Consider the following 21,786-nt stretch of genomic DNA (forward strand, 5'->3'; position numbering starts at 1 on the left):
ATATTTAATATGCCATAAATTATTGTTTTTTTTAACAGTTTCACAAATTGTCATTGGTTGCACTAATTGCACTGTTTGTCTTCATAACCTGGTTCAAGTATTCATGACATTAACCAGAGGAAGGTACAGTGATGCCAAAACGTTGGTAAATACCCAATAAATTACTGGGAGTTTATATATGGAGTGTGCGACTGTTTTTTCATATGTAAACAACATTATTCATTGTACAGCTGTCCCAGAGGCCTAATAGAACACAATGAGGATCAATGGGACAGAGCACAGAGGCCTGGATAAGATCTAGGATTTCATACTGGTTGCATCGGCTACATGACACAAGCGTGAAGTTGTTGTCCTGTGCTTTCCTAGAGGGAGAGGAGGGGATTGGACAAGAAGCTAATCAAGGCCAAAACATTGTAGTCACTTTGTAAATCACGTTCTCCAGCAACAACACATTAGAGTCCCCGGGGGAAAAAAATCTTTATTGGTTTAATTAGACTATTACCACAGAAACCATTGTGAGGCTGTGAAATTGAAATGAATATTGAAATGATTCATAGCCTGTTGTTTGAATATGCCATACTGAACTATGAGTAAAACCTAGAAGCGGCACTGTTTCCCAGGAAGAATGTTAGTCAATAACGGAAATTGAAAGTGCTTTTTATTCATCAGTCTTAAGATGGAGCATGTCAAATCAAATCAAATCAAATTTTATTTCTCACATACACATGGTTAGCAGATGTTAATGCGAGTGTAGCGAAATTGGCGTTTGACGCACGTTGGCGTTTTATTAGGATGAAACTTATCCTGGAGGCAGAGCTAAGCGTTTTTCACTAGATGGGCCAGCCGCAAAGTCAAAATTGGCTATACCGTAAAAATGTATGAAAACAAAAAAATTGCTTTTTTTTGTCTTAAGGTGAGGCATAAGGTCAGCAGTGGTGGGAAGGTTGGTGTTAAAGGGGAGCTGAACTTCCTGATTTGACCTTGTTTTTCAGTGGTCATGACTGAAGCCTGAGTCATCCCAATAAATGCCCATCTACATCCAGCTCACTAAAGTAATGCAGGTTCATAGAAATCATATGTTCTATATGTGCAGGTCTGCCAATAGCACTCCTCCAATATGCACTGCTCTGAATGTGCTGAGGAAGAGGCAGATTAAGGGAGAAGTACAGGTGAATGATCCAGCCAGTCTACTGTCGTAGTCAGTCTGAAAATGGGTTTGCTCTGATATACACTCACAGCCCCATGGTGGACGGTTAATTTTTAGGCTTATTCAACAGAACTGCAATGCCAATCAGTAATTCAAATGTATAGATTGTACAGTGAATGAATTCTAATGGTCAACTCTGCATGATGACATGCTTTGTATTTATTATGTATCCCCATTAGCTGTTGTCAAGGCAGCAGCTACTCTTCCTGGGGTCCTGCAACACGAAGGCAGCTATATACAGTCATGGCCAAAAGTTTTGAGAATGACACAAATATAAATTTTCACAAAGTTTGCTTCTTCAGTGTCTTTAGATATTTTTGTCAGATGGAATACTGAAGTATAATTACAAGCATTTCATAAGTGTCAAAGGCTTTTATTGACAATTACATGAAGTTGATGCAAAGAGTCAATATTTGCAGTGTTGACCCTTCTTTTTCAAGACCTCTGCAATCCGCCCTGGCATGCTGTCAATTAACTTCTGGGCCACATCCTGACTGATGGCAGCCCGTTCTTGCATAATCAATGCTTGGAGTTTGTCAGAATTTGTGGGTTTTTGTTTGTCCACCCGCCTCTTGAGGATTGACCACAAGTTCTCAATGGGCTTAAGGTCTAGGGAGTTTCCTGGCCATGGACCCAAAATATCGATGTTTTGTTCCCCGAGCCATTTAGTTATCACTTTTGCCTTATGGCAAGGTGCTCCATCATGATGGAAAAGGCATTGTTAGTCACCAAACTGTTCCTGGATGGTTGGGAGAAGTTGCTCTCGGAGGATGTGTTGGTACAATTCTTTATTCATGGCTGTGTTCTTAGGTAAAATTGTGAGTTAGCCCACTACCTTGGCTGAGAAGCAACCCCACACATTAATGGTCTCAGGATGCTTCACTGTTGGCATGACACAGGACTGATGGTAGCGCTCACCTTGTCTTCTCCAGACAAGCTTTTTTCCGGATGCCCCAAACAATCGGAAAGGGGATTCATCAGAGAAAATGACATTACCCCAGTTCTCAGCAGTCAAGATGCACTCACACCTGCCTGCTGCCATTCCTGAGCAAGCTCTGTACTGGTGGTGCCCCAATCCCCCAGCTGAATCAACTTTAGGAGATGGTCTTGGCGTTTGCTGGACTTTCTTGTATGCCCTGAAGCCTTCTTCACAACAATTGAACCACTCTCCTTGAAGTTCTTGATGATCCAATTAATGGTTGATTTAGGTGTAATCTTACTGGCAGCAATATCCTTGCCTGTGAAGCCCTTTTTGTGCAATGCAATGATGCAGTTCCTTGCAGGTAACCACGATTGACAGAGGAAGAACAATGATTCCAAGCACCACCCTCCTTTTGAAGCTTCCAGTCTGTTATTCAAACTCAATCAGCATGACAGAGTGATCTCCAGCCTTGTCCTCGTCAACGCTCACACCTGTGTTAATGAGAGAATCACTGACATGATGTCAGCTGGTCCTTTTGTGACAGGGCTGAAATGTAGTGGAAATGTAGTGGGGATTCAGTTCATTTGCATGGCAAAGAGGGACTTTACAATTAATTGCAATTCATCTGATCACCCTTCATAACATTCTGGAGTACATGCAAATTTCTGTCATACAAACTGAGGCAGCAGACTTTGTGAAAATTAATATTTTTGTCATTCTCAAAACCTTTGGCCACATATGTACAATAGATGCATATAGAAGTATTCCTACCTTCAATGTCTCTGACAGTCTGACATACTGACACTGGAGTCAAAATGACCATAAAGGAATTGAATTTATAAAAAGTCCATATTGATACAGAAACACTAAACAATTATTTAGATTTATTAAGAACAAGTTCACTGACAAAGTCGTGAAAAATGTGAAGAATTGAATAAACCGCCTTTAGACTATGATATGGTCAAAATAACCCCAGTCGGTGGTATGAGGGTTTAGAAGTTAACATCCCATCATGATTAATTGCCCAGTTGTCCATTATTTTGGCTAGAAGAAAAGTGACTTTGAAAGACGGGTCTGAAAGTAGCATAGGGGGTTTAAAGTGTGTGTGCGTGTGTGTGTGTGTGTTTCACCAGATCCCATCCAATTGAACACTTACAGGAGATTCTGGAGTGGCGCCCGAGACAGCGTTTTCCATCACCATCAACAAAACACCAAATTATGGAATTTCTCGTGAAAGAATGGTGTCACATCCATCCAGACACTTGTAGAATCTAGGCCAAGGCGCATTGAAGCTGTTTTGGCAGCTTGTGGTGGCCCCAGGCCCTATTAAAACACTTAATGTGGTTACCTGTGACACAGGATGGTCATACTGCTTCTTGACAGTGTCATAAAGTGTATTTTTAAGTTATTTAAAATATGATGAAAAAAAACATGATTGCAAAAAATTCATTACAACAACAAAGGACTTATGAAACAAACTTTCAAACTAAAGGAAACTTCTTGGCAGGGAAAGGTTTTGATTCTCTGCCATAATATAACGCAATATATGTCACAACAAGTGTAAATATATGGGTCGTGGCAGTGTTATGACCACATTATGACAGGTTATGACATGTCATGTCAGCTGTTATGACATGGTTATGACCGTGTCATAACGTAATATGGCAGTGGGTGTCAAGTAAAGTTGAACCATTAGTACAATACAGCAGCAGATAACATAAACCAAATAATCTATCAAATAATTTCCCACAACAACTTGTCCTGATTGTCCCCGTTTATTTATTTGTTCTTAAATGAATCCATGGATAACATCTTGGGTCCTGAGTCCCCCCATAAGACTGCAGAGCCAAACACAGCCCAGAGCAGAGCACTAGTGGACTGTGTCTCCACAGCTGTGAGAGGCTCTACCACCGCTGGCATCTGCTCCTCTAACGTCCCATCCACTATTCTCGATGGTGCTGCGCTTCACCTAGGTGGTAAGCAAAGCAATCTGGAGAGAAAGCGGAGCGTCTTAGAGGGATAGACGTAACAAAAACAAACAAAGACACACTAGCAGAAGTAAAGTCTGGGGATGCTACACTATGTTGATAAGATAGCTAGCTACGAAGGTCTAGTCAAACCGAACAGATTAGAATTCTAATGGTCTCTCAGTCAAATACCTTACAGGTTAACACATTATTGGTATTTATTGATTTCATTACATGTTAAACGAGATGTGTCAGTGTGTATTATGTTTGTTTTAGGTTGGGTCATACAGTGTCATGGTATAAAATAATTTGGGTCTATACCATCTTATATTAGCCCAACCTTTTAATTGCTTTTCCCTCATCAAGTTAGGTGATCAGTATTTGTAACAATGTACTGTATACATTACAATTCATACGAGCCTGTCCCTCCCATTTAATGTTCTCAATAAGATGGCCTAATTAACATAGTTCTGCTTTGCAAACACTTAAAATGGAGTGAGGGAGACTGCTGATCAGCAAGGCCCTCCCCTGTGATTCACAATGTTCAGCCATGGATCAAAAATTGATGAGGTTATTTAGTTTTTTATGGGGCAGCTTGTAGTGAATCAGAATAGGGCAGATAGGCTGGTGTTATGACATTCCGTTTTAAAGGTTGACGTGATGGCCATGTTAAAACAAGCACTGCCGAAAATCAACAAACAAGAGAGTCTTGGTTGCGTGCACCGCGGTGGTGGTGGTTGTGTGTGTGTGTGTGTGTGTGCGTGTGCGTGTGTGTGTGCGTGCGTGTGTGTGTGTGTGTGTGTGTGTGATGGGGGGGGTTATGAAGAGAGGATCAAGCCATCCTACCAACAGATACCTTTTATTAATAATTGACTTCTGTCATGTGAAATGTAATGAATAATAGTGATACACCACAAACATGTCTCATGCTTTAGGCTTACAGTGTATACTCTATTACACGTACTCGTTACACAGGCACAAGAACTTTGGTGAAGAGTAAAGCTTTGTCATGGATTGTACGGCGTATGTTGTGTCCTTCACAAATCATTTCTGTCTCTTCATGAAGGACATACAGCAAGGACAAATGGACAGGAAAGAGGAAAGAGGGTTTGACATGAGCATTAACATCTAGAGTAAACCACCAGGGATGTGGTGGAGCAGTAACTGTCGATTCTTAGTGCTCTTTATTAACTTTAGACAGGGAATATAGCCCGGCAGATTGTGTACGGTTCCCGACACCGGTTACATTAACCCTAATCTTAACCCTACACTTAACCAATTTCGATCCGTAGGTCTAACAGAGTCTCCATGACATTACTTTACAGATGTACATCCAGACAACCACGCTGACCATCTCTGTGAGCCTGAGTGCATCTGTCTCTCTGGGGATGCTGTACATGCCCAAGGTCTACGTGATCCTCAGGCACCCGGAGCAGAACGTTCCCAAACGCACACGCAGCCTCAAGGCTGTGGTCACAGCTGCCACCATGTCCAACAAGTTCAACCCCAAGGCGAGCCTACGTCCCAACGGAGAAGCCAAGTCCGAGTTGTGTGAGAGCCTGGAAACACAAGGTGAGTTATAAGGTGAAGACTAATATATGCTATATATACTGAACAAAAATATAAATGCAACGTGCAATAATTTCAAAGATTTTACTGAGTTACAGTTCATATGAGGAAATCAGTCAATTGAAATAAATTCATTTGGCACTATTCTATGGATTTCACATGACTGGAAATACAGATATGTCTCTGTTGGTCACAGATACCTTATTAAAAGAAATGGGCCTCTCAATGGGCCTCAGGATCTCGTCACGATATTTCTGTACATTCAAATTGCCATAGATAAAATGGAATTGTGTTTGTTGTCCGTAGCTTGTGCCTGCCCATACCATAACCCCAATGCCACCATTGGGCACTCTTTTCACAACGTTGACATCAGCACACTGCTCACCCACAATTCTCTAAAACAACGCTGGAGGTGGCTTATGGTAGAGAAATGAATGAATGAATTTCTTATTCTCTGGCAACATTCCTGCAGTCAGCATGCCACTTGCACACTCCCTCAAACCTTGAGACATCTGTGGCATTGTTGTGTGACAAAACTACACATTTAAGAGTGGCCTTTTATTGTCCCCAGCATAAGGTGCACCTGTGTAATGAGCATGCTGTTTAATCAGCTTCTTGATATGCTTCACCTTATTTCAGGTTATGAATTATGGGACCAACACTTTACATGTTGTGTTTATATTGTTGTTCAGTGCACATGTCAGCCTTGGTTGAGAGCCCCCTTGTGTGTCTTTAAATGTTAAATGTATTTTACCCTTCAGGCACTGTAAATGATGTGAATAAATTGATTTAAGAGGTGGAAAGCAAAGTCTCCAAATCATTATTTACTGGCCACCTTGCGTCGTTGTTATTTTACACTTCGATTGATGTAGGAAATGAGCTGCAATTTTAAATTTTGAGGCAGTTTGTGAGTTGAGGGAGGCATTAAAACATTCCATAATAGGCTCAAAATCTCCACTGTGTGTGGATATCACTAAGGAGGGCTTTAATACCAGGAGTGGTATACTGTATAGTCCTCCTTCACCAGATACCTCAACGCCATACACAATTAACCTATTGTATTGTATTGAATGTATGAGATCCATTTCAATGCTTGTTATACACCATATATAATAACAACCATGTTTTATTTTAGAATTTCAACGCATTCGGTTGACTATCACAGAAAGACACTGTTCAATATGCTGAACAGGTATATTTTCAGCAGTTTGGCTCAGATTTGTGGCTTTGTGTTCAAAGCCCGGTGTAATTAATTGAGAGGTAAATGAGTTTCCTTTCTGAACCAGCTGAACCTCTCTCTGCTTGAGTCCATCTCCCTCTAATTTCAATAGCAATAAAAATGCTTGGTGGTTTCTGGGACAGACTCTGGCTTTATACAACTGTGGTAAATAATGATTTCAACCATTGACTCAGCAGAAAATGTCTCAGGTGATGGCCAAAACACTCACCCACACGGCTGGCTCGCTTCCCACAGAAAAGAAAAGAGGGTCTATGTCGGTAATGTCTGTCAATAGAGATAGACTCCCTGTTTGTAGGTAAATCTTAATGACGGATGCACAATCGTGATGATTCACGGTTCCCCGAGAGCTAGCCTACAGTATTTTGGGGATTATTTAGCCCCTGCAATTTTTATTCCACTGATAACAAAAGTACAGAGATGTTCCCCAAAAATACATTGTAGGCAATTTACTGTAGTTGTTTATATTGAATGCAACATTGCAAATATTTGATGGCAAAAGGACGAGGATGCTGAGCATGGTGTGGCGTTACATAACATCTACACATAGGCCTTTATCTTAAAAACATGTATTTAGTTTAACGACAACAGTGACGATGTAACAATAAGTGAGGAGAGGGAGATTTGATAGCAAGCACAAATTCCTCGCCTATCTGTTTACAAGGGGCATACAGTGCATAGGTATTTGAATAAGCACCATTTGTCATTGCCATTACAGACACATTGCATGATGGTGCGGCAAGTAGCCTAGTGGGAAGTGCATTGGGCCACTAACCAAAAGGTTGCAGGATCAAATCCCTGAGCTGACAAGGTAAAAGTCTGTTATTCTGCCCCTGAACAAGGCAATAAACCCACTGTTTCCTGGTAGGCTGTCATTGTAAATAAGAATTTGGAGGTCTGGGAGGGGATTGAGAGCCCCCCCACTGTATCAAATACGACAGGGACAATATACTGTGTGTGTGTGTGTATATATATATATATATGTATATGTGCACACTACTGTTAAAAATTTTGGGGTCAGTCAGAAATGTCCTTGTTTTTGAAAGAAACTAATTTTTTGTCCATTAAAATATCATCAAACTGATCATATATACAGTGTAGACATTGTTGATGTTGTAAATGACTATTGTAGCTGGAAATGGCAGATTTTTTTATGGAATATCTACGTAGCAACCCTCACTCCTGTGTATTCCAATGGAACGTTGTGTTAGCTAATCCAAGTTTATCATTTTAAAAGGCTAAATGATCATTAGAAAACCCTTTTGCAATTATGTTAGCACAGCTGAAAACTGTTGTTCTGATTAAAGAAGCAATTAAACTGGCCTTCTTTAGACTAGTTGAGTATCTGGAGCATCAGCATTTATGAGTTCAATTACAGGTTCAAAATGGCCAGAAACAAAGACGTTCTTCTGAAACTTGTCAGTCTATTCTTGTTCTGAGAAATGAAGGCTATTCCATGCGAGAAATTGCCAAGAAACTGAAGATCTCGTACAACGCTGTGTACTACTCCCTTCACAGAACAGCGCAAACTGTCTCTAACCAGAATAGAAAAAAAGAGTGGGAGGCCCTGGTGCACAAATGTATTTTTTAACCACAATCCATTCATTTTTGGACAATGATTGAACTGCATCCCTCTCTGTCTTAGAAAGATTACGTAGTGTTTGGTTGGAGTCAATTTTACCCTTAAACAGATTCTCCACATCAAAATTCAACTTTGTGGCAAATGTATTTAGTGTGGCATTCTGGACGATGGGACAAAAGGTGGACTTGGGCTTAAAAGGTGTTTTGAGGGCACAGAAACTGCCTGACCTGTCTGTAGTTGGAGAGATGTTTTGTCTGTACCAAGCCTTCAGATGTAGATTCCTGAAGAAACAAAATAGGTCAATCTTTGTATTGAATTAATTTGTTGAGTATGTGGGGGCAAAGGACAGTCCTTTAGACAAATCCTAACACAATCATCAGAAAGGGGTTCTCCAGAAAAGTTTATCACAGCCTTGTTCTGGTCCTGCTCTGTGTGGTTGGATAGTCTTGATTTCTTCCTCCCCCTCCGTGTTGGCCTCTTCCACATCCTTTCCCTCTCTTGTTGAGGAACCTGCGTGACTCCTCTTCCTGATCTAAAAAATCTTGGAAGGAGCTGGCCTCGGAGTGTCTGGGGTGATCCTCATCGTCACTGCTCGTTAAGTTGAAAGAAACAGCTTCCTCCTCTGCGGATGTGATTCTGAATTATTGCACGTTGGTTTTCTCCAGGCAAAGAGAAACAGTTAAACCAAAGGGAAAGTTTTGGGATTTACAAAGGACAGGCCACTAAGTACCCTGGTTTAAATGAAGATATACGGATTTACAAACTACAGGCCACTAAGTACCCTGGTTTTAATGAAGATATGGATTTACAAACTACAGGCCACTAAGTACCCTGGTTTAAATGAAGATATGGATTTCTCACCTTTTCTGTAGGGTCGTGATTGGTCCATTTGCTGTCATCTAGTGGACATTTTGCTCTATTGCCCTCAGCTATGTTTAGACTGTTGTTGTTCATGTTTGCTGTGTTCTAGTGCACTATGTAATATATTGCTTTCTTATTCTTGACATTTCTCTCAGTCATATTTAAGGTTCAAACTACCTTTCTAGGCATTCTGATACTTCTAGCTTGGAGTTGAATTTTTTGACAACATAGCTACAGTATTTCACTTTTTAATGTATAGTATTGCTTACTAGGTGTTGTCCAATACATTTTGTAAGCACTCCCTCTTCCAATTAGGGCTAATTGGAAAAGCTGTTCAAAAGAGGACATTGTATTATTTCTTTGTACTCCCTGACGAAAGCCATGCAGCTGAAACGCGTCGGATGTTTAAAAACTTTGTTTCTATTGAACATGCCATACAATTAAAGGCATTTTAATTAATTATATGGAAAGTGCCTTGGTCCTCCTTTATTTTTTAGTCTAAAGGCCGGTTTTAACAGTTTTCAGCTGTGCTAACATAATTGCAAAAGGGTTTTCTAATCATCAATCAGCCTTTTAAAATGATAAACTTGGATTAGCCAACACAACTTGCCATTGGAACACAGGACTGGTGGTTGCTGATAATGGGCCTCTGTCCACCTATGTAGATATTCCATTAAAAAATCTGCCATTTCCAGCTACAAAAGTAATTTACAATATGAACAATGTCTACACTGTATTTTTGTACCAATTTGATGTTATTTTAATGTACACACACACTACTGTTCAAATACATACACTGAGTATTCCATACATTAAGAACACCTTCCTAATATTGATTCCTCCCTCCTTCAGAACATCCTCAATTTTGCATGGACTCTACAAGCTGTCAAAAGCGTTCCAAGGGGATGCTGGCTCATGTTGACTCAAATGCTTCCCACAGTTGTGTCAAGTTGGCTGGGTATCCTTTGGGTGGTGTATATTTATTGATACAAACGGGAAACTGTTGATTGTGAAGAACCCAGCAGCGTTTCAGTTCTTGACACAAACTCGTGCACCAGGCACGTGCAACTGCCATACCCCGTTCAAAGGCACTTCCATTTTTTGTCTTGCTCATTCACCCTCTGAATTGCACACATAAGTACATAATCCATGTCTCAATTGTCTCAAGGCTTAAAAATCCTTCTTTAACCCGTCTCCTCCCCTTCATCTACACTGATAGAAGTGGATTTAACAAGTGACATCTGTAAGGGATCATTGCTTTCACCTGGATTCACCTGGTCAGTCTAAGTCATGAAAAGAGCAGGTGTTCATAATGTTTTGTATACTCAGTGTACCTACAGATACATCTATATATGAAACTTGGTGCAACCTGTAGCTGAAACGACATGGTATTTACTCTTAGGTGGATATAACATAATTTATGTTTCTGGATATGTCATCATTGATATCCACCTGTCAATGTACTAAGCACAAAGTAGAAATTCTGCACCACTACTTACAAACCACAGTGTATACAGTACAGCAATAACTTTGATGTCGCGCTGACCTTGTCTCTGCGTTGATCTCATCTCCTTCTTTCTCTTCTCTTTCAGCTTTCACCACAAAACAAACATACATCAGCTACAGCAACCATGCAATCTAGGAGAGGAAGGCCATCGTCATTGCTCAGGATGGTCACCTCGTGGAACATTTTCTTATGCAGTGGAAACGGGGGGAAAAATAGAGCAAGAAAATGGACATGGGACATGTGAGGATCACTAAAGAATTTCATAGGGAGTAGCCATTGTTAAGGACGGAGAAAAGACAAACAGAGATGCAGGAAGGGACCCTCAGGGGACCCCAACAGAACAAATACAGTATAATTGTGATGTTCCATCTTGTGTTGGCCATGGCAGACAAGACAAACACTTCCCTCCTGGCCAGAGTACAGAGAGGATTCATGCAGGATGGGGCTTCTAATCCCTTCTTGTTGTTTACATTTCTGCGTTACCTTCTCTTTCACTATGACTTCCCATCTCAAGCTGAAAATTGAAAGAATCTGTTTAGGTGTGTGCAATTCGCAATGTTGTAGTCTGCCAGTGTTGTCATCAGTAAGTGACATTGCTCTCAGTGCTTCGGGAAGTTGCAGAAACACCAGTTTAAGAGTGGTCCGTCCTTAAATGTCTAGGAAGACTTTAAATCATGTAATTGTTAAAAGATATACATCTAAAAGTATTCCAGTTTTTTTTTAAATACTGGATGGAAAAAATTATTCCAACAATGCAGGATACTTGTACTCCATCATAAAAAAAAATATAATGATGTTGACAACAAGGAATATGGTCATTATTGATTTTAAGCATGCCAGTTTGAACATCCTGTGTTGTGTTGTTAAAAAAATAATATTTAGAATGCGTTCAAACTATGTTGCAGTGTCGTTCCCATTGTTTGGGCCTGAGCCTATTGTACGTATTCTCCAAACTGGTCTAGTGATTGATCTTTGTTTATTTGTGCTAAAGTGAGGCCCCTAAAGTGAGGCCCTACAGTGAAATACCGTAGCTGACCCCAATCCATTTCCACCAGCTATACTCCTGGTCACACATAGAGGTTTTCATTTATTGATATGATTTATTTAAGCACCATACACCTACCAGTGCCCAGTCCACATGGAATGACACAACACTACTATATACAATTGTCCTTTTACTCAAGGTACAGCTAAGTTGTACAGATCTAAATCCATTAAAATGGAGATAAAGTATGCACTGGCGAGTTGCCACACAGTATTCATTCACCCAAGATGATATCCATCAAGAGACTAATTCATCACACCAAAAAAATGTCATCTCTGAGGACTGTCATGTTCTGTAAAATGCTTCAGGGATATGTTCGTATACTTTATGACTGATGCCTCAAGCTGCAGAAAATAACCTACTCAAGACAAAATGCAAAAGGATCCAGTACTCATTTCAGTCGCCTACAGCTCTCTGAATAAATACAATATATGACCAAAAGTATATGGACACCTGATCGTCGAACATCTCGTTCCAAAATCATGGTCATTAATATGGGGTTGGTCCCCCCTTTGCTCCTGTAACAGCCTATGCTCTTCTGGGACGGCTTTCCACTAGATGTTGGAACATTGCTTCGAGGACTTGCTTCAATTCAGCCACAAGAGCATGAGTAAGGTAGGGCACTGATATTAGGCGATTAGGCCTGGCGGGTTGAGTTCAGGGCTCTTTGCAGGCTAGTCAAGGTCTTCCATACTGGTTTCAACAAACCATTTGTCAGGCTGAAACAGGAAAGGGCCTTCCCCAAACTGTTGCCACAAAATTGGAAGCACAGAATAATCTAGTAAGTCATTGTGTGCAGTAGCGTTAAGATTTCCCATCACTGGAACTAAGTGGCCTAGCCCGAACCATGAAAAATAGCCCCAGACCGTTATTCCTCCTCCACCAATCTTTGAATTTGGCACTATGCATCCAGGCAGGTAGCGTTCTCCTGGCAACCGCCAAACCCAGATTTGTCCGTTGGACTGCCAGATGGTGAAGCAAGATTCATCACTCCAGTCCTATGGCAGCAAGCTTTACACCACTCCAGCCGACACTTGGCATTGCGCATGGTGATCTTAGGCTTGTGTGTCACTGCTTGGCCATGGAAACCCATTTCATGAACAGTACTTGTGCTGACGTTGCTTCCAGAGGCAGTTTGGAACTTGGTAGTGCTTCAGCACTCAGCGGTCACGTTCTGTGATCTTGTGTGGCCTACCACTTCGAGGCTGAGCCGTTGTTACTCCTAGACATTTCCACTTCACAAAAACAGCACGTACAGTTGACTGGGGCCGCTCTCGCAGGGCAGAAATTTTACAAATGCCTTTTTGGAAAGGTGGTATCCTATGACGGTGCCACATTGAAAGTCACTGGGCTCTTCAGTATGTTCATTCTACTGCTAATGTTTGTCTATGGTGATTGCATGGCTGTGCGCGCAATTGTATACACCTGTCAGCAACGGGTGGGGCTGAAATAGCCAAATCCACTAATTTCAAGGGTTGTCCACATTCTTTTGTATATATAGTTTATATCAGAGGTGGGTTCTGTAAATCTGAGCAGCCCTTTAGTTTTTCTAGGGAAAAATTGTGAGGTCACTTGTGATGTGAATCCAATGCTTCTTTTCCATCTATCCCTCTGTATTACTTTGAACACCAGTTGTGTTGCAGAAATAAAATCATTTGAGTGCTGACGAAATTAGTTAATGTATGTTATTAAATAGATTGATGATGTCTGCTTTTATGTCCCGACAAAACTGAAAAGGGAAAAATGTGAACAAAAAATAAACAGTGCCTGACTATCTGACTATGTATTTGTAAAACCTATTGAAAACTAATGAAGTGTGTGGAGCATGTCCAGTTATTTTTATACAAAATCACATTTCTAATTAAAATGTTTTTAAAATTCCAAGCCTCTCTTCGTTTTCTCTCAGTATTGCATTTTTATTGCATTTTTATGACCGAAAGAGTCTGTTGTTCAGAATGGGAAACAGTAAAGTAATAATTGACTGTAAAAGTGCAACATTTGCCTGTTCCGTATGAGAGGAGGCCTCGCTCCCCTGGTCTGGAGAAGTAGTCAGACATGTCAGATAGAGAGAGAGTGATAAAGTGATGTTATTAATTTAGATGCAGGAAGTCCGGGAAGATTCAGGCTATGACCAGATCATGTTATGTAGATAAGCCAAGGAAAGATGTATTTTTAAAAAGTAAAAACATATATTTGTTTAAATAAATTAATAAATGCAGGGTATAACTGCAGAATGTTCTGTCTTTTCCATTGACAAGGCAAAGTAAAGACAGTACAGTATGAAGATAGGTAGAAACTGCTTCTTGAATAGAAATCCCCGATCACGCTTCTAGGCAATGTCATGGACAGAAAAATGTCATCAGGTCTAACCGTCTTCTCACGCCAAACTATGAATGTGCAGGCCATCAAATCAATGGCACTCCTTTGATATAAAGTTGTTTTTGAGAAAAAAGGACATTTGAAAATGTGTCAGTTTGTCACTTTCTGTCACGACTTCCACCGAAGTCTGCTCCTCTCCTTGTTCGGGCGTCGTTCAGCGATCGACGTCACCGGCTTTCTAGCCATCGCCGCTCCATTTCTCATTTTCCATTGGTTTTGTCTTGTCCCATTACACACCTGGTTTTCATTCCATAATTACTGCATGTATTTAGTCCTCTGTTTCCCCTCCATGTCTTTGTGTGTAATTGTTTGTTTGTGATGTGGATTATTGTCGGGCGCTTTACTTTTGCCATGTTCCTTGTTTTTGGCACATTATTGTTTTTATGTGCTGTATTTTGTGGAAGGGAATTCAAGTGCGCCTGTTCACGACACTCTGCTCTCCTGCACCTGACTTCGCCTCCTGTACACACCCTTGACAATTTCACATGGTTGGAGTAATAAGATGTTCAACTACTTAAGACTCAAATCTAGGTTGTGCCTTTAGATTTCGAGAAACAACTAAGGAAGAGTGGTAAGTCAATGAAAGAAGTGAAACAAATCCCGGGTTGGTCTGCTTCGCAAGCGTTCCTGGAAGTCTCACGATGTTTCACCTCTGGGTTTAGAAAGTCTGTGCTATTACATTAACTTAACTGGTGAAATAATATCACTATTTGGCTAAACACCAAACTCACAATCACACAAACTTGGTAACACTTTATAATTACTCCACCTAATAAAGCATTTATAATGGATTAGTAAATAGTTTATTCATCATTTCTTAATCATCACTCCATTTGCAAATGTTGGTAACCTAGTTGTTCACGCATTTATAAGCAACTTTTAAAGTATTTAATAATGATTCATGATCATTAATGAAGTATTTTTGTGTGGTGTGGGCTACTAAATTATATTAATCCTTTGAGTGACCAATGTCATTTCTATCAGCAGTGCATGATTCTCCTTATGGTCTCAAAATGGCCCCTAGAACATATCAATGGTTAATAAATATTTTATCTTCGGGCTAGGTGTTCCGTCAGCGGGACACCCGCCGACAACATCCGGTGAAATTGGAAGGCGGCAATTCAAAATAATATTCATAAAATTAAACATTCATGACAAAACAAGTGTCTTATTGTCACGCCCTGGTCTAAGTATTTTGTGTTTTTCTTCATGTATTGGGTCAGGCCAGGGTGTGGCATGGGGTTTTTGTATTGTGGTGTGTTTTGTCTTGGGGTTTTGGTGTGTATGTATTGGGATTGTAGCTAGTGGGGTTATCTAGCAAAGTCTATGGCTGTCTGGAGTGGTTCTCAATCAGAGGCAGGTGTTTATCGTTGTCTCTGATTGGGAACCATATTTAGGCAGCCATATTCTTTGAGTTTGTCGTGGGTGATTGTCCTTAGTGTCGTTGTTCCGATCTCTTTATTTATTTACACAAGTATAGGCTGTTTCGGTTTTCGTTACGTTCTTTGTTTTGTAGTGTTTTGTGTTTATTCCTGTTTCACGTTGTTCATTAAACATGGATCGCAATCTACACGCTGCATTTTGGTCCGACTATCCTTCACACCTAGAAAACCGTAACAGAATCACCCACCACCAACGGACCAAGCAGCGTGTCAACAGGCAGGAGCAGCCCAAAGAGGAGATGCGCTATAAGGATTTCTGGACATGGGAGGAAATCCTAAACGGAGAAGGACCCTGGGCTCAGCTTGGGGAATATCGCCGCCCCAAAGAAGAACTGGAGGCGGCGAAAGCGGAGAGGCGCCGGTATGAGGAGGCAGCACGGCGACTCGGAAGGAAGCCCGAGAGTCAGCCCCAAAAATTTCTTGGGGGGGGCTCAGGGAGAGTGTGGCAGAGTCAGGAGTCAGACCTGAGCCAACTCTCCCTGTTTATCGTGAGGAGCCAAGGAGGAGACCAGAACCAGAGCCGGTGTTGGAGGTGAGCGAAACAGAGACTGTGAAGGAGTTAATGGGGAAATTGGAGGAGAGAGAAATGAGGGAGTTGCTGTGTTGGTGCTTTTTGCATGGAATTCGCGCGACGGAACGTGTCGGGATTTGATGGCACCTGGGTTAGCGCTCCATACTCGTCCTGAGGTGCGTGTTAGTCGGCTGGTGAAGTTGGTGCCAGCCTCACGCACCAGGCCTCCTGTGCACATCCCTAGCCTTGCACGTCCTGTGCCAGCACTGCTCTCAAGATCTCCAGTACGCCTTCACGGTCTAGCCCATCCTGTGCCACCTCCACACTCCAGCCCTCCGGTAGCAGCTCCCCGCACCAGGCTTCCTGTGCGTGTTCTCGGTTCAGTACCACCAGTACCAGCACCACGCATCAGGCCTACAGTGCGCCTCGCCTCTCCAGCGCTGCCGGAGCCTTTCTCCTCTCCTGCGCTGCCGGAGTCTCCCGTCTGCTCAGCGCTGCTGGAGTCTCCCGCCTGTTCAGCGCAGCAAGAGCTGCCAGCCTGCATGGAGCAGCCAGAGCTGCCAGCCTGCATGGAGCAGCCAGAGCTGCCAGCCTGCATGGAGCAGCCAGAGCTGCCAGCCTGCATGGAGCAGCCAGAGCTGCCAGCCTGCATGGAGCAGCCAGAGCTGCCAGCCTGCATAGAGCAGCCAGAGCTGCCAGTCTGCAAGGAGCTGCCAGTCTGCACGGAGCTGCCAGTCTGCACGGAGCTGCCAGTCTGCACGGAGCTGCCAGTCTGCACGGAGCTGCCAGTCTGCAAGGAGCTGTCAGTCTGCAAGGAGCTGTCAGTCTGCAAGGAGCTGCCAGTCTGCAAGGAGCTGCCAGTCTGCACGGAGCCGCCAGAGCTGCCAGTCTGTAAGAAGCCGCCAGAGCTGTCAGCCTACATGGAGCAGCCAGAGCCGCCAGTCAGCGTGGAGCAGCCAGAGCCGCGAGTCAGCATGGAGCAGCCAGATCTTTCAGTCTGCCAGGATCCGCCAGTCGGCCAGACTCTTCCAGATCCGCCAGACTCTTCCAGATCCGCCAGTCAGCCAGACTCTTCCAGATCCGCCAGTCAGCCAGACTCTTCCAGATCCGCCAGACTCTTCCAGATCTGCCAGTCAGCCAAACTCTTCCAGATCTGCCAGTCAGCCAGACTCTTCCAGATCTGCCAGTCAGCCAGACTCTACCAGATCTGCCAGTCAGCCAGACTCTACCAGATCTGCCAGTCAACCAGACTCTACCAGATCTGCCAGTCAACCAGACTCTACCAGATCTGCCAGTCAACCAGACACTACCAGATCCGCCAGTCAACCAGACTCTTCCAGATCCGCCAGTCAGCCGGGATCTGCCAGTCGGCCAGGATCCGCCAGACCCGCCAGTCAGCCAGGATCCGCCAGTCAGCCAGGATCTGCCAGTCAGCCAGGATCTGCTGAAACCACCAGCCAGCCAGGATCTGGTAGATCTATCTACCTGCCTGAGCTTTCTCTCACTCCTGAGCTTTCTCTCACTCCCGAGCTTTCTCTCACTCCCGAGCTTTCTCTCACTCCCGAGCTTTCTCTCACTCCCGAGCTTCCCCTCACTCCCGATCTGCTCCTCAGTCCAGTGGGTTTCTGGGTGAGGACTACTAGGCCATGGTCGGCGGCGAGGGTGGACTATCCAGGGACGCAAGGAGAGGGGACTAAGACATTGATTGAGTGGGTTCCACATCCCGCGCCGGAGCCGCCACCATGGACAGACGCCCACCCGGACCCTCCCTATTGTTTTGAGGTGCGTTCGGGAGTCCGCACCTTAGGGGGGTTCTGTCACGCCCTGGTCTAAGTATTTTGTGTTTTTCTTCATGTATTGGGTCAGGCCAGGGTGTGGCATGGGGTTTTTGTATTGTGGTGTGTTTTGTCTTGGGGTTTTGGTGTGTATGTATTGGGATTGTAGCTAGTGGGGTTATCTAGCAAAGTCTATGGCTGTCTGGAGTGGTTCTCAATCAGAGGCAGGTGTTTATCGTTGTCTCTGATTGGGAACCATATTTAGGCAGCCATATTCTGTGAGTTTGTCGTGGGTGATTGTCCTTAGTGTCGTTGTTCCGATCTCTTTATTTATTTACACAAGTATAGGCTGTTTCGGTTTTCGTTACGTTCTTTGTTTTGTAGTGTTTTGTGTTTATTCCTGTTTCACGTTGTTCATTAAACATGGATCGCAATCTACACGCTGCATTTTGGTCCGACTATCCTTCACACCTAGAAAACCGTAACAGAATCACCCACCACCAACGGACCAAGCAGCGTGTCAACAGGCAGGAGCAGCCCAAAGAGGAGATGCGCTATAAGGATTTCTGGACATGGGAGGAAATCCTAAACGGAGAAGGACCCTGGGCTCAGCCTGGGGAATATCGCCGCCCCAAAGAAGAACTGGAGGCGGCGAAAGCGGAGAGGCGCCGGTATGAGGAGGCAGCACGGCGACTCGGAAGGAAGCCCGAGAGTCAGCCCCAAAAATTTCTTGGGGGGGGCTCAGGGAGAGTGTGGCAGAGTCAGGAGTCAGACCTGAGCCAACTCTCCCTGTTTATCGTGAGGAGCCAAGGAGGAGACCAGAACCAGAGCCGGTGTTGGAGGTGAGCGAAACAGAGACTGTGAAGGAGTTAATGGGGAAATTGGAGGAGAGAGAAATGAGGGAGTTGCTGTGTTGGTGCTTTTTGCATGGAATTCGCGCGACGGAACGTGTCGGGATTTGATGGCACCTGGGTTAGCGCTCCATACTCGTCCTGAGGTGCGTGTTAGTCGGCTGGTGAAGTTGGTGCCAGCCTCACGCACCAGGCCTCCTGTGCACATCCCTAGCCTTGCACGTCCTGTGCCAGCACTGCTCTCAAGATCTCCAGTACGCCTTCACGGTCTAGCCCATCCTGTGCCACCTCCACACTCCAGCCCTCCGGTAGCAGCTCCCCGCACCAGGCTTCCTGTGCGTGTTCTCGGTTCAGTACCACCAGTAGCAGCACCACGCATCAGGCCTACAGTGCGCCTCGCCTCTCCAGCGCTGCCGGAGCCTTTCTCCTCTCCTGCGCTGCCGGAGTCTCCCGTCTGCTCAGCGCTGCTGGAGTCTCCCGCCTGTTCAGCGCAGCAAGAGCTGCCAGCCTGCTTGGAGCAGCCAGAGCTGCCAGCCTGCATGGAGCAGCCAGAGCTGCCAGCCTGCATGGAGCAGCCAGAGCTGCCAGCCTGCATGGAGCAGCCAGAGCTGCCAGCCTGCATGGAGCAGCCAGAGCTGCCAGCCTGCATAGAGCAGCCAGAGCTGCCAGTCTGCAAGGAGCTGCCAGTCTGCAAGGAGCTGCCAGTCTGCACGGAGCTGCCAGTCTGCACGGAGCTGCCAGTCTGCACGGAGCTGCCAGTCTGCACGGAGCTGCCAGTCTGCACGGAGCTGTCAGTCTGCAAGGAGCTGTCAGTCTGCAAGGAGCTGTCAGTCTGCAAGGAGCTGCCAGTCTGCAAGGAGCTGCCAGTCTGCACGGAGCCGCCAGAGCTGCCAGTCTGTAAGAAGCCGCCAGAGCTGTCAGCCTACATGGAGCAGCCAGAGCCGCCAGTCAGCGTGGAGCAGCCAGAGCCGCCAGTCAGCATGGAGCAGCCAGATCTTTCAGTCTGCCAGGATCCGCCAGTCGGCCAGACTCTTCCAGATCCGCCAGACTCTTCCAGATCCGCCAGTCAGCCAGACTCTTCCAGATCCGCCAGTCAGCCAGACTCTTCCAGATCCGCCAGTCAGCCAGACTCTTCCAGATCCGCCAGACTCTTCCAGATCTGCCAGTCAGCCAAACTCTTCCAGATCTGCCAGTCAGCCAGACTCTTCCAGATCTGCCAGTCAGCCAGACTCTACCAGATCTGCCAGTCAGCCAGACTCTACCAGATCTGCCAGTCAGCCAGACTCTACCAGATCTGCCAGTCAACCAGACTCTACCAGATCTGCCAGTCAACCAGACTCTACCAGATCTGCCAGTCAACCAGACACTACCAGATCCGCCAGTCAACCAGACTCTTCCAGATCCGCCAGTCAGCCGGGATCTGCCAGTCGGCCAGGATCCGCCAGACCCGCCAGTCAGCTAGGATCCGCCAGTCAGCCAGGATCTGCCAGTCAGCCAGGATCTGCTGAAACCACCAGCCAGCCAGGATCTGGTAGATCTATCTACCTGCCTGAGCTTTCTCTCACTCCTGAGCTTTCTCTCACTCCCGAGCTTTCTCTCACTCCCGAGCTTTCTCTCACTCCCGAGCTTTCTCTCACTCCCGAGCTTCCCCTCACTCCCGATCTGCTCCTTAGTCCAGTGGGTTTCTGGGTGAGGACTACTAGGCCATGGTCGGCGGCGAGGGTGGACTATCCAGGGACGCGAGGAGAGGGGACTAAGACATTGACTGAGTGTGTTCCACGTCCCGCGCCGGAGCCGCCACCATGGACAGACGCCCACCCGGACCCTTCCTATTGTTTTGAGGTGCGTTCAGGAGTCCGCACCTTAGGGGGGGGTGGTTCTGTCACGCCCTGGTCTAAGTATTTTGTGTTTTTCTTTGTGTATTGCGTCAGGCCAGGGTGTGGTATGGGGTTTTTGTATTGTGGTGTGTTTTGTCTTGGGGTTTTGGTGTGTATGTATTGGGATTGTAGCTAGTGGGGTTATCTAGCAAAGTCTATGGCTGTCTGGAGTGGTTCTCAATCAGAGGCAGGTGTTTATCGTTGTCTCTGATTGTGAACCATATTTAGGCAGCCATATTCTTTGAGTTTGTCGTGGGTGATTGTCCTTAGTGTCGTTGTTCCTATCTCTTTATTTATTTTCACAAGTATAGGCTGTTTCGGTTTTCGTTACGTTCTTTGTTTTGTGTTTATTCGTGTTTCACGTTGTTCATTAAACATGGATCGCAATCTACACGCTGCATTTTGGTCCGACTATCCTTCACACCTAGAAAACCGTAACACTTATATTATTTAAAAGCTTAACTTCTTGTTAATCTAACTGCGTTGTCAGATTTCAAAAGGGTTTTACGGCAAAAGCATACCATGCAATTGTCTGTTGACAGTGCCCCACAACATATTTTTCAACCAGCACCGGCTTCACAAAATTACAAATAGCGATTAAATAAATCACTTACCTTTGTAGATCGTCCTCTGTTTGCAATTCCAAGGGTCCCAGCTACAACATGACTGGTCAGTTTGTTCGATAAAATCCTTATTTATATCCGAAGAAGCCTGTTTAGTTGGCACCATTGATTTCAGTAATCCACTCATTCAACATGCAGACAAAGGAGTCCAAAAGACTACCAGTAAACTTCGTCCAAACAAGTCAAACAACATTTCTATTTAATCCTCAGGTAATCTAGAATGTAAATAAACTATAGTATTTCACACGGAAAGTAGTATGTTCAATAGGAAATGAAAATTGTGCGCACCCTCTCCCTCGCGCGCCGAAAGACCGATTTGCTTCAGGTGGTCCACTAACATCCTCACCTACAAAAAACAAGCCTGAAACCTTAAATAAAGACTGTTGACATCTAGTGGAAGCCATAGGAATTGCAATCTGGGTGACTGAGTT

At 44.4% G+C, this 21,786-nt stretch overlaps 1 protein-coding gene across 3 annotated transcripts in view; it reads left to right on the top strand.

The window, feature by feature from the left end:
• LOC112254185 (metabotropic glutamate receptor 4) overlaps positions 1–12,817 on the top strand; it is a 339,519-nt gene extending 326,702 nt beyond the window's left edge. The window contains exons 10-11 of one of the 3 annotated variants that reach the window (XM_042324215.1): positions 5,422–5,668; positions 7,621–7,711. In XM_042324215.1, the coding sequence (XP_042180149.1) occupies positions 5,422–5,668; positions 7,621–7,676 (303 nt within the window). In that variant the 3' untranslated portion in view covers positions 7,677–7,711. Of the gene's footprint in view, positions 1–5,421; positions 5,681–7,620; positions 7,712–10,937 lie in introns of those variants that run through there. The other 2 variants (XM_024426489.2, XM_024426488.2) reach the window with 2 other exon arrangements.
• Positions 12,818–21,786: the final 8,969 nt, after the last annotated feature.

Source organism: Oncorhynchus tshawytscha, linkage group LG07, assembly GCF_018296145.1.
Source record: "Oncorhynchus tshawytscha isolate Ot180627B linkage group LG07, Otsh_v2.0, whole genome shotgun sequence".
NCBI classification, from domain to species: domain Eukaryota; kingdom Metazoa; phylum Chordata; class Actinopteri; order Salmoniformes; family Salmonidae; genus Oncorhynchus; species Oncorhynchus tshawytscha.